Here is a 13,382-nt window from a genome sequence, read left to right as displayed (position 1 = left end):
TCTGAGACACACCAGTAGATAGACACACAGGTGATAAACACACCTGGCTCCCCCTCGTACTGCTCTAGAGGGCAAAGGTCACCAGTAGGCCGCTCTAGCTCCTCCCAAGTTCCTTCTGAGCGGTCAGGGGTCGTAGGAGAGACAGATAGATAACAAAAGGAACAGGGGCTGATTAGATATCACCTGGTTTGTGGCTAAAGCCTTCAAAGCTAGTTCAGGTCTCAATGTTAACTTCCTGTACACATAAAGGAACAATAAAAGCATGGCAGGGTGGATCAACAGGGATTACCACAGATACTATATCACAACATCTAGGTCCAGGTCTACCTTGTAAAAGAGGTATGCCGAGCTCAATGGGACTTCCTGGTTAAACAAAAAGGTTAAATACAAATCTAACTGAAGCCAGTATGGCGCACCAACATGGATCCTTTGTCTAGGTAGGAAACACAAAGGTACAATCACACACACCTGACTGGATATACATTCCCTGTTCTGCCTTGATTTCTATTGCCTCAACATTTCAAACAACCCTCCTATTTAAATCCCAGTCAGGCCAGCCCAGCCCAGCCCAGCCAACCCCCAGTCCCCTGGCCTCTATGGATCAGTACCACATGCACCAGCAGCAGCATTAGTGCCATGATTACATAAGTCCTGGCTGTGTCATACTGTAGGGCTCTGTGGGAGCGTCAACCCAGGGTTGGATCAAACCATTAGATTACCTCCCCCATTTGCCCACCCGCTGCCATTACCCCATCACAGAGAGGGGAGAGAGATGGGGGAGGGGAAGGGGAGAGACAGGGGGAGAAACGGGAAGGGGTGAGGGGAGAGAGACAGAGGATAGAGACGGGGAGACAGGAAAGGGGAGGTGGGGACAGAGGGAAAGAGGGAAAGAGGGGAGGGACAGAGGATAGAGGGGGAGAGGGGAAGGGGGGAGAGGAGAGAGGAGAGAGATGGGGACAGAGGGAGAGAGGAGGGACAGAGGAGAGATGGGGAGATGGGAAGGGGGATAGGAGAGAGAGGGCAGGAGCGAGACTGGCTGGCTGGCTGCAGACTAGGAGGAGAGAGGAGTGCTCATGGTTTCTGACAATGATGAAGGAGTTCTGGGAGTGCTCTGACAAGTTCTCAGCACCGCCTAGGCTTTCTCTCTTTCGCTCTGCTCTCACCTCCTTCTCTTTCTCTCCTTCTGCTCTCTCTCCCTCCATCTCTCTCTGCTGCTCCCTTCTCCTTCTCTCCGTCCCGCTCCCTCCAATCACCACTCAGCTAATCCGTCAATTCACAATGCATAGAACTCAGGCTCGTCCCCTCCCTTCCATCACCACACCCTTACATCATGTGACACGCTCTGTTACAACCTGTCAGAACATTTTAGGGAGAGTTAAACTAGCACTGAGGATCGAATGAGAACAATACATTTGTGCTGATGAATCAAACGGTTTAAGATGGGATTCTGTCTGTGACCCAGAAGAGCTTCAGTAAGAGAAATCAGATCACGCTGTCTGTACTAGTTCTAATTCCTCCTTAAGGAGAGTCTTACAGTACAGGAGGTACTAGTTCTGATTCCTCATTAAGGAGAGAGTCTTACAGTCCAGGAGGTACTAGTTCTGATTCCTCATTAAGGAGAGAGTCTTATAGTACAGGAGGTACTAGTTCTGATTCCTCATTAAGGAGAGAGTATTATAGTACAGGAGGTACTAGTTCTGATTCCTCATTAAGGAGAGAGTCTTACAGTCCAGGAGGTATTAGTTCTGATTCCTCATTAAGGAGAGTCTTACAGTAAAGGAGGTACAAGTTCTGATTCCTCATTAAGGAGAGAGTCTTACAGTACAGGAGGTACTAGTTCTGATTCCTCATTAAGGAGAGAGTCTTACAATACAGGAGGTACTAGTTCTGATTCCTCACTAAGGAGAGAGTCTTACAGTACAGGAGGTTCTAGATTAACTCTCTGCATGTAGCTCAGTATACCTCTTGTACTAAAGAGAGTTAAGGCCACTACATTATAGCCTTCCCAGCCTGAATCATGTACTGTTGTTTCTGGATAAATTACTTTACTACTACTAACAACACCTACACTGGTTACGGAATAACACGTTTAAAACACAAATAGTCTACATCTCACCTGAGCACTCTGAAGTCATAACACGAAACTGACGACTGTTCAACATAGAACACCTACTCATTCAAGGGTTTTTCTTTATTTTTACTATTTTCTACATTGTATTGATGACAGATTTGCACACTCTTGGCATTCTCTCAACCAGCTTCACCTGGAATTATTTTCCAACAGTCTTGAAGGAGTTCCCTCATATGCTGAGTACTTGTTGGCTGCTTTTCCTTCACTATGCGGTCCGACTCATCCCAAACAATCTCAAATTGGTTGAGGTCGGGGGATTGTGGAGGCCAGGACATCTGATGCAGCACTCCATCATTCGCCTTCTTAGTAAAATAGCCCTTACACAGCCTGGAGGTATGTTGGGTCATTGTCCTGTTGAAAAACAAATGATAGACCCACTAAGCCCACTAAGTATCGCTGCAGAAAATAGTAAAAATAAAGAAAAACCCTTGAATGAGTAGGCGTTCTAAAACTTTTAACCGGTAGTGTATGTTAAAATAAAAAACATCAAATGTTTATGAAGAGACAACATCACCAATATCGCTGACTGACCAAGGTTACAATACATGTTTTAAACCGTCCACAGGACACCCTGGTTAACACTGATAACATAAGAACACACAACAAACTCACTAAGACAGAAGACACAGCTTAACAATGTTGGAAGAGTCGAGAGATTCTGAGCCAAGCTCTGTCGTTCATGAGCAACTGACCAGAGTGAACCAACAGACAGCAGTATCTGTTAAACTTGCCATGAGCCTTTTCCCACTCAGAGGTTAATGGCACAAAATAACACATATCTCAAGGTGCCATACCCAGCTAAAGAACAGCAAATAACAAGAAACAATTGCTTCTGACAAAGAAATGCTTCAATCAAAGTCAAACCTGTTCCAAAGTAAGTGACCATAGTGACCAATGGAGAAAAGCCTTGAGGTGTCACCAAACCACACCAAAGATACCAGAGTGACAGTGATGCCACTGAGGCCCAGAGCTGATTATAGAAAATAAGCTGAGAACTTACTTCTGCCCTTGGTCCCTGTGGGTGGAAGCTGTGGTAGTTGCCGACCTCCTCTCCTGTCAGACATCGGGGTACTGGTGGGGCTGGTTTGGGCCGATCCGCTGCGGGGGTTAGCCCTAGTGGGGGGGCGACGACACATAAAGTGGTACAGTCTGGGTGAGTCAGGGATCAGAGGTCATGCACAGAGCTGACCTGTGATTGGTTGGAAGGCCCTGGACAAGCAGAAGGACTACATTTCCCAGCGTGCTTTGCTTTGTTATGTAAGAGGATAGGATGGTTTCAGGCTGCTTGTAGAAACATCAACACATCACAAACAAACTAGTACTGTCTACTTGGGTTGCTAATGAACCAAACATGGGAAAAAGATTGTATCAAACACATATATATGTCAGTTCATATATATACTGGACATGTTGTGAACAATCATGTCCATGCTCAACCAGGGATGCTGCCATGTTGTTGGATCGGTGAAAGCTGGACACTTACCTGATCAATTAACTGATCAAGTGAATAACTAAATGCCTTTTACTTTCTGTAGTGTATTTAAAAAAATATATCGTATTGAACGTATTCTCAACAGATATTCTTTGTCCCATAAGACTTTTATTATGTTTTTACAGCATCTGCCAGTTGAGCATGTGTGTCTGCTAAACAAATCTGTATTCAAAAGGGCTTCTGAGAATCTGTTTTGAAGTCAGGCTATGTAGAAGCATCCATTTAATACTGTAGCTTGAATTATCACTTAATTTTCTAATGACTAAAAGTTATTGCCCGAAAATGGCTTGTATCGAAAGGTGTACTGGTACCTTAACCTGTTCAGTCGGTGAACTCTAAAGCACATAAACAATTACATTTGGCACATGACATGCTAGAGATAATGTAGCATCAGTAGCAAGGTGATGAATCGCATGTTTCACTCGACCCATCAAGCTGCAAGGAAAGAGTGAGGACAGCACCCATGGGCGTTCGTTCAATGTGGACCAATGCCACCATGCGATCTGACGGTCTACTAAAAAATAAAAATAAAATAAAAATAAAAACTGGAATAAAGAATGTAATTACTAGATAATAATAGGTCATGTTAGTAAAGAAAGAAAATCACAATTGTGGTCCAGCACTACTATACTCAGTCAAAGTACTGTATAAGTAGTGTGTTCCAAAAACGAAAAGAGTTAGTATCTAGTCTACTACCAGTCTGGGATGGGGAAGGAAATGCAGCACCATTCGTTGCTTTAGGGGTGGGGGGGTGTAAATGATAAAGTGGTGAGCTGGCTGGATGCTGATTGGATGCTGGGTGGGTGGTGGTTGGTTGCAGTGAGACAGGCAGAGAGAGGGGTGGGTGGTGGTTGTTGGTTATTCTTTGGATTGGTGGGGCAGTAGCTATGCAGTGGAGGCTGGTGGGAGGAGAAATCGGAGGATGGGCTCATTTTAATGGCTGCAATGGCAGAAATGGAAAGGTATGAAACACATCAAACGCATGTGTTTGATTCCATCCCATTCACTCCATTCCAGCCATTACAATGAACCCGTCGTCTGATTTAAAATGACACCAGCCTCCTGTAGACGTGTCTGTCTGGTCACCTCGTTAAGGCAGGTGAGGGAGGGGCGGAGCGTCCGGAGGGTAAAGACGGCATGGACCTCATGAGGGCGGAGTCGGGCCGCTCCGTGGACCGCTGAGCGGGAGGTGGTGGTGCGCTCTAGCGCGGGGACGCTGGTCAGCTGACCTGGACCTGCTGTGATACTCATGCCTATCAACGGCTCCGTGGTTCCTGCAACACGTTATTGAGAGAAGGGAAGGAAGGAGGGGGCTCAGTGGAGCTGCTGATGATGATCAGGTGATATGATACAGCAGAGTGCTGCATGGCCTGGGTCCCTGGGCTGGGCCCCAGAGGGACCTGCTGGCACCTACAGTAGAGTAGGAACAGGGCGTAGCAGTGGTATGTGGTGAGACAGGGAGGGACAGGGACAGGGACAGGCAGGGGACAATGTGTCCCTCATCTGTGGTAGGTGACTGAGTGAGTGAGTGAGTGAGTGGGAGGCCCTTTGGAATCTGTCTGTGAGTGAGAGACACTGGGTGAGATGTGAGAAAATAGTGGAATAGCATGTGTTGGTTGGTTTCCATTCAGCCTACTAGCTTACAATACTCCTGCACGGTACATGCCTGAAGCTGTCGCCGCCCTGCCATTGTAAAATGTAACTGAAATGCAGTTGGAAAAAGACCAAGAAAATATATTTTTGGCACTTTGAGCAGTTTGGAAATAAAATGGAATAAAATGCATTTCACATGCATACACATGTACACAGTATCATTATGTACAATAAAAAACAAGAATATTCTGTTGTTTTGTTGTGTGTTGTTCCATAAGCATCTTCATAGGCAATAAGTGTTATTACCTCTCAATAGCATGTGTATATCTTGAAGATCAGGTCACATCAGTTAGACATATCATTGTCATTGCAAATGCTCATCAAGAAAAATACCTTATTTTGACCAGATGTGGATTATCATCTGACATGAGCAGCATTTGCAAAGTCAAAAACACAAAACACTGAGAACACGGTGGCAGCACATTAAAATAGTGAATGTTAATTGAGTGGAAAGTTGTCCAGCAGAGGCTATGCTTCCTGCTTCCTGTTGTAAAGCAGCTAATCGCAACACAGCGTTCGGGTCACTCCTGTTCTACACCAGCCAATCGCAACACAGCCACTTCATCAGCCAGTGAATGACCTTACGTTGCCTGAGACTTTAACGATGGTGACCATCATCATAATCATTAGTGGTCTACGATCCTCAGGTCGTTACGTCCAGGGATTGATGGCTTTGAACAGTAAAGGAGATTTCAGAATCAAACAACTTGTTAGTTACTAGAGGTGTGTTGTGATGGATACTGTAGTACACCATAGAACCATAGCTCTGCTCTCTCTCTCTCTACCGTTCAGAATATTCCCTTGGGATTTCAACCCAGTCTAAATATTAACTCAAACAGCCCAAGTCTGGCGTGGTTAGTATATACTCTGATAATATTTTGCACACCTTTGTTGCACAGTAGAAACATTAAAACTCTAGTTAGATCTACAACAGCACCAGTGCTACTGTAACATATATGCATCTATGTAACATCTACACTGTTATTACGTTGCTTACCACTGCACTACTCCTACTAAAACTATACATCTACTGAAGTAGCTACAATATGAAGTCCCCCACAATATAGACTTGCCATCTCAACCTTATTGGGCCTGGTCAAAAGCAGTCCACTATAAAGGGAATATGATGCCATTTGGGACACAGACAAATACTTTGCTTTCTAGTTCTACAGCCAATCATGTGTGAGGAGCATGGCTTCTATCCAAGGTCACTGTCTAGATCTACTGTGCTGGCAGGGGCCCATTCTCAGGGGCCTCACGGGCCCCAGCGACTCACCCGGGGCTCTGAGCCACTCCTCTCTCTCTCTCTGACTCTCCCTCTCTGTCTCTCTCTCTCCCCTCTCTCTCTCCCTCTCCCTCTGTCTCTGTCTCTCTCTCTCCTAATCTGTCTGAATATAGCAGAAAGAGAAGACACACAGTTGGAATGGAAGCGGAAGGGACATTTATTCTCCTCACCTTTCCTCTGTGACTGTGTGACTGCCATAGGACGTGAGAACCATTCATCTCCCTGCCAATCTACAGACAGACAGAGAGAGAGAGAGAGAGAGAGAGAGAGAGAGAAGCTATCTGGGCCGCGGCCTCGCTCAGGGAAACTTTGTGACACTTGAATAAAGTCAGTTGCGCTGCCTCAGTTCTGACGACTCATCGTTTTTTTCTGCTGGAGAGAAAATGCACGGCGTGTCGTTTTTGACTGACAGCCAGATGGCAGCGATGGGAACCCAGGAGGAGCTATTTGCAGCATTACTCCAGGGGGGTGCTGAGAGTGTGATGTTGCGTTCCGAATGACAACCTATTCCCTATTTAGTGCACTACATTTTACCAGTTCCCATAGGACTCTGGTCAAAAGTAGTGCACTATATAAGGACATGGGCATCATTTGGGAGTGCCCGGCTCGGCCCAGCCCGCTGAACTGGCACATCACAACATTGGGCCTGGCACACACACCTGGGGGAACCTGAACCTGAACCTAGGCCATCATAGTGCTGGCACAGCCTGGGAATGGGGCAAGGCTGAGCTTCCCATACTTAGCACTCTTAGCATAGAGAAAGTCAGTCAGGTCCAGAACAGAAGAGAAACAGACAGACCCTCTGAGAGTCAGCATGAGGAGAATGGCTAGGCATAGTTCTCGTTCTTGAGATTATAAAAATATCCTTTATTCTAGTGGTATTGACCTTTTCGGCCATATTGGCCTTCATCAGAATGAAAACGACATAGTTTGAAGAGGACAGAGAGGGCCAGATAAAATACCAACTGCAGACATACAGTTAACCACTGTTAATAATAATCCAGGCCATCCAAGATGGTGGGGGTAATGTTAGAGACAACCATGCATTAATAAAGGTAAGGTAAACAGCCCATTACCACCAGCAGCATAATAATAGTAGTGTAGCATCAAAAGGCCATGTGTCCTTTTGTTCAATGCAGCCCTTATATTACCTGCAGAGCTGAGCATCAGAGCTACCAACCTTTATTTACCCAGATACAAACAGGACACCAGTCATCACCAAAACAACCACTGATGGTAGACTAGTAGGCATGACAACAAAACATCAACAGAGTACGATACGTGTCACAACTGATGTCGAGACACGATAGCTCGCAGCAGCCTCAATATTACACAGTAATCGGAGGCAGTTGTGTTGTTTATGGGTCTAGTACACAACTTGAGCAGAGCTGTGATGACATGCTCCAGAACCAGATATCACCCAGGATATCACGTGGGGGTTCATCACCTTTTACAATCACATAGAAAAATGTTAATGTCATACAGACGACTACAGAGAAAAAGACCCACAAAATGGCTGACTGTGGATATATACGTAGAGACACTGTAATGTGAATACCTCTTGTAGTCATAGTCGAAGGAAGCAGAGGAGGAGCACAGCGCCCTCAGAGTGGGCTCCGGGACATCCTAGTGGAGCGCAGTAACCTGACTGCCTCTTCTCGACTGATGTTGGATATGCGGTGGTTGCGGCTGGCGAAAAGAGAGCGGTCAGAGGGAGTCAATGTGTGTTTTAAGAATACCTTAACACCAGGTTGGTCAGGTGGGACAGAGTGAGAGAAGGTCATGAACCTGTGGATGGAACCTGGTATTCACATGACCCTGGGGACAACTGATGGAAGCGCACCAACTCTCTGTAGACTGTTAAGGGGACAGTTGATGAGGGCGCACCAACTCTCTGTAGACTGTTAAGGGGACAGTTGATGGGGGCGCACCAACTCTCTGTAGACTGTTAAGGGGACAGTTGATGGGGGCGCACCAACTCTCTGTACCTCTACTATTCTCTTGTGGTTTGATCCAAACACAACATCCACCTTGACCGCTGTGGATGGGTAGCCATCATAAGGACTGTATATCAGATATATAGGATTCATATACCGTCATATACACTGGTACAACACAGGGTGGACACTGGGCAGGGGTAACTACCTCTGCTGGACAACTCTTCACAAACCACAGGACACATCCATTTCACAGTATTGACAGGCTAGTTTCTTTGAGGTATATCTCAAGGTACAATCTAAGATAACAAATACTATTTTGGGTTCCATATAGAATCCTCTGGGGAAAGGGTTCTACATGGAGCCTAATCGGGTTATTCAAAGGGTTCTACTACGGGGACAGCAAAATAACCCTTTTAGATTCTAGATAGCACCTTTTTTTCTACAAAAGGCCACACACTACACTGATGCATATACAGTATATTTGTCCTGGAAGGGAGAAATATATACCTGGCTGCCCACACCACACCACACGTTGTGTCGTCAATGGCATTGGCTTGGGATGTGAAGTGAATAGGTTTGTGTGCCATTGCCATTAAACCAACACAGGCTTGAAGCTTGATAGGCCAGCAGCTTCCTACAGACAGACAGGGGACGGAGTGGAGGGTGGGAGGGAGGGAGGAACATGCACTGTCAGGTAAGGGTCTACCTGGATTCCTTCTGATGATCATCACTAGGTTGACAGCGTCTGGATCGAGGTAGGGTGAGAAAATGGCTGCGAGACATGAAGGGAGAGAACAGAGACATGGTTGGATGGGGCTGAATGGGGAGGGAGGAGAGGGAGAAAGAGAGAGAAGAGACACAGGGAGAGAGAGAGAGATAGTGAGAGAAAGACACAGGGAGAGAGAGAGAGAGAGCGAGAGAGAGACACAGGGAGAGAGAGAGCGTTAGCGGGAGAGAGACACTGGGAAAGAGAGAGAGATAGTGAGAGAGAGACACAGGGAGAGAGAGAGAGAGATAGCGAGAGAGAGACACAGGGAGAGAGAGAGAGAGAGAGAGAGAGAGAGAGAGAGACAAGAGAGAGACACAGGAGAGAGAGATAGATACAGAGACACAGAGAGAGAGAGCGAGAGAGAGACACAGTAGAGAGAGAGATAGCGACAGAGACACGGGGAGAGAGATAAAGTGAGAGAGACACAGCGAGAGAGAGAGAGACAGAGAGACAGAGAGAGAGATAGCGGTTCCGACAGACACGGGGGGAGAGATAGCATAGAGCCCGAGAGAGAGAGCAGAAACACTGGGGAAAGAGGGGGATAGTGAGAGAACCACGGGAGGGTAGCGAGAGAGAACCGGGGGGGGATGCGAGAGACCGGGGGGGGGGCGAGAGAGAACCGGAGAGAGAGATAGCGATACAGAGACGGGGAGAGAAGGAGAGGATGTTGGTGCAGTCCTTCCTCAGGTTAGAAAACCCATTGCGATGCATGATGAGGCGCTCCTAACTTACTGTTCGTACTGTAACACACATGCTGCTGCAAACCAACATCAGTCACAGTGGATTCAAACCAAACCTTGTAAGATACTGAACGTTGTTGGTGTTACTGTATGGGATTCACAATCCAATTCAGGAATGGCCCCCTAACTGTCCAAATGTCTGTACATCAACTTTACAACATAAACTGAAAAACAAACTAAAGTACATCCATATGTTGTTGGATTTCAAAACAAAATAACACAATATAAACAACCTCTCAAAAATGTAAATTCCCAAAAATAATGATGTAAGAAAGTATTATTATTATTTAGAGGTAGACTGGGTCATTTCCAAATTATCTATGAATGCATCCCAAATGGCACCCTATTCCCTTTACAGTGCACTACTTTTGACCAGTCCCATAGGGCTATAGTCAAAAGTAGTGCACTTCTATAGGAATAGGGTGCTAATTTTAAGTACACATAGACTCATTTCCTGTTTCCTAATTTTCTACTGTTTTCAATAAATAACAGCAGTAGTTGATTAAGGAGAAGCTGAAATACAGTCTTAGTGGAGCAACTGTCTGTCACACACAATCTAGATAAGTGCATTTCCTGTGTCTGGCTCCCTGATTTAGACTGCCTCAACCATCCTCGCCTCAGAAATATCAAATCAACTTAATTGGACGATGGGAGGAGGTAAGTAAAGTAAGGAGAAGAGAACTGTGCCAAGGCTGAGCTGTATGTCTGAGACGCTGGGCTGGTGTTGGTGCTGTAAGCGGGACCTGTCTGGCACTGCCATAGAAACAGTATGACTAGAATGGGGAAAGGCCCCTCAGACCACAGCAATTTGACAGTACACTGATGGGTAATGACTTGGTGGGGTTGTCCATTCTAGAGATTCTATTACTATAGTCTCAGGTGCTGGTGGAGGAAGGAACATCATAACACCACATGGCCCCAGGCAAACACAGGATGTGTCACAAATGGCACAATATTCCCTACATAGTGCACTACTTTTGACCAAGAATCATAGGGCTCTGGTGAAAAGTAGAACACTCTATAGGGAATAAGATGCCATATGGGAAATAACAAAAGGCTCCAGTGAAACACATAGAAGAGACAGTGGTGTTATACTGTAGTTTGATTCCCTCTCACGATTAACAGCTGCTATTAAACTCTATTACTACACTCATTAAAGGGTGATTGGAATGTGTTTGGTTCTATGGTCACTGTAATCTATCTACAGTATATTGGCATGCATTTACATTCTAGTTATATGGTGACTATAATCTATCCATATATAATTATCTACTATAACCTCTAGTAAATTGTCATGTGTTTAAAATGTAGTTGTATGGGTTGCGTCCCAAATGGCACCCTATTCCCTACATAGCGCATTACTTTGGACACCTTGTTTATCTTTCCTTAGTTCTTATTGTTTGCATTGTCCAAAGGAACCTGCAAGCAAGCATTTCGTTGACCATGTATACCGTAAGTATCCGTACATTCGACTAATACAACAAACTTGAAACTATGCCATGTTCAAAAGTAGTTATATGGGAATAGGGTGCTATTTGGATGCACACATTGTGATTCTAATGAGTCTGAGCACCGGAGTTAATGTCCCGCTCTGGTATTAATAAGGCAACAGGATTTGAACACAAAGAAGAGAAGAGGTTAATTTAATATCCAGGTTGCAGGACATCAGAGAGGAGATTTGAGTTCATGAGGACGTTTTAGGAAAAGGGACAGGTTACATGTGAGCACTTGTTGAGATATCCGTATAGCAGTTCTAGGTGTGAAAGCATCAGGCAGATTTCATGACAAGGTGTATGGTTGTGTAACAGGGCAGTTCAGTGAAACCACGCTCATGTGATTAGTAACCGTGCCTGAGACCTGAACATTTGGGTTAGCTCAGAGCTAATGCCTTTAGCTCAGAGGTCTAACAGTTACACAGTCTTGTGGCTGCATAACATCGGGTTGAACCCTGTCAGTCCCAGTTAGTTGTGTTGTCTGCAGGAGCTGGTGTGTGAGGCTGTGTGAGGGTTGTGTGGGGCTGTGTTAGGCTGTTCAAGCTGTGTCAAGCTGTGGAGACAGGTATATCTACCTGTCAGGTGAGTGGTGGTCATCGACACACTGCGCGGTCCCCTCTACTGGAGGAGCTGGCCACTGAGGCGGCGGGGTCCAAATGTCATAGCCGGGGTCCAACTTCTGCTGTATACAACAGAATCACCGGATCACCCCCCCTAGTACTGTACAGTCACAGTACAAACTCCCCACAGTGTCTCCTAGTGGCTAGGATATGCACCTACTCACCTTAATGCTATCACTTCAGTGTGTGTGAGATCCCAGTGCGGTTATTTGGATTAAACATTCTACTATCAAGACAACTTCCTCCCAGAGATACCACTTAAAAAGGACAACCTCTGATATCAGTTGTGGTTCTCAGTTCCCAGTATGGTGCAGTTTGGCACCAGCCTGTTTGTTTGTGTAAGGGATGCAACTTGGGATGCTGGGCTAGATGGGGGATAAGTGAGGTGGGAAAGTTACACTCTGTGGAGGGCATTGGGAGACCCAGCGACCGCGCCCGGATCATATCTGCACGCGAGCAGTGGTTGGATGACATCGCTGTTGAACGGAATTGGCATTAGACTATGTAGGTCCCTGCGTTCTGCCCGGTAGTCTGGATGAGAGGGACGGAAACAGAAGAGAGGGCCCGGAGAGCCGAGAGGCGAGAGAGGGGAAAAACGAGAGACGGGACAACAGAGAAACAGAGAGAACAGAAACAGAGAGAGAGAAGAGAGAAACGAGAGGGGAGCGGATGTCAGAAGTCATTCAGAGACAGACTCATTGTTCTGAGCACAGCCTTTCTAACCTGGTCCCAGATCTGTGTGTACTGTCTTGTCTAGTTGGCAAGGCAGCACACACCGATCTGTACCCAACTACACCTTTTTCCTCTATTAACCATACACACTGCTGCAAATAACAACCATACTGTCAAGCAGTGACAAATATGACATATAGCATAACAAAATTTATTTAGGTTTCTTAACATTTCATTTTCAGAGGATTCTTTCATTTTGAAGTTGCACACAGTGGCATAATGGTTGATGGCTTTCCAATTTTCAAAATGCTGAGGCTCTCTATATTCAAATAAATGAGGGCTTGGTCTCAAATCGATATTCATGTGATTCAAGTCATTGCGGTTAACATTTTTGCATTAAACATGAAAATAGCTTTTAAAAAATCAGAAACATTATAATACTTTTCCCTGCTAACTGATTAGTCCATAAACTTGAATGAGTTCATTATTCAATAATCATCCATGCCAAGCCATGTGGTTAAATCCTTTTGCACTGTGCACGTTGATTAATATTTCAATGAGTTATTGTACATTAAAATGAGTTAAGC

General features: G+C 45.5%; 1 protein-coding gene across 8 annotated transcripts in view; it reads right to left on the bottom strand.

Annotated features, from left to right (window-relative positions):
• The window catches only part of LOC121586055 (regulating synaptic membrane exocytosis protein 4), a 69,377-nt gene extending 57,281 nt beyond the window's left edge, over nt 1-12,096 (bottom strand). For 5 of the 8 annotated variants that reach the window (XM_045218274.1, XM_045218279.1, XM_045218275.1 and 2 more), the window contains exons 1-2: nt 9,208-9,320; nt 3,132-3,244 (exon numbers count right to left, since the gene is read on the bottom strand). In XM_045218274.1, the coding sequence (XP_045074209.1) occupies nt 3,132-3,244; nt 9,208-9,305 (211 nt within the window). In that variant the 5' untranslated portion in view covers nt 9,306-9,320. Of the gene's footprint in view, nt 1-3,131; nt 3,245-4,709; nt 4,797-9,207; nt 9,321-12,078 lie in introns of those variants that run through there. The other 3 variants (XM_045218278.1, XM_045218277.1, XM_045218276.1) reach the window with 3 other exon arrangements.
• Between the last annotated feature and the right edge of the window lie 1,286 nt (nt 12,097-13,382).

This window comes from Coregonus clupeaformis, unplaced genomic scaffold, assembly GCF_020615455.1.
Source record: "Coregonus clupeaformis isolate EN_2021a unplaced genomic scaffold, ASM2061545v1 scaf1474, whole genome shotgun sequence".
Taxonomy (NCBI): domain Eukaryota; kingdom Metazoa; phylum Chordata; class Actinopteri; order Salmoniformes; family Salmonidae; genus Coregonus; species Coregonus clupeaformis.
The sequence above is the reverse complement of the archived record's forward strand: the minus strand, read 5'-3'. Positions and strand labels throughout refer to the sequence as shown.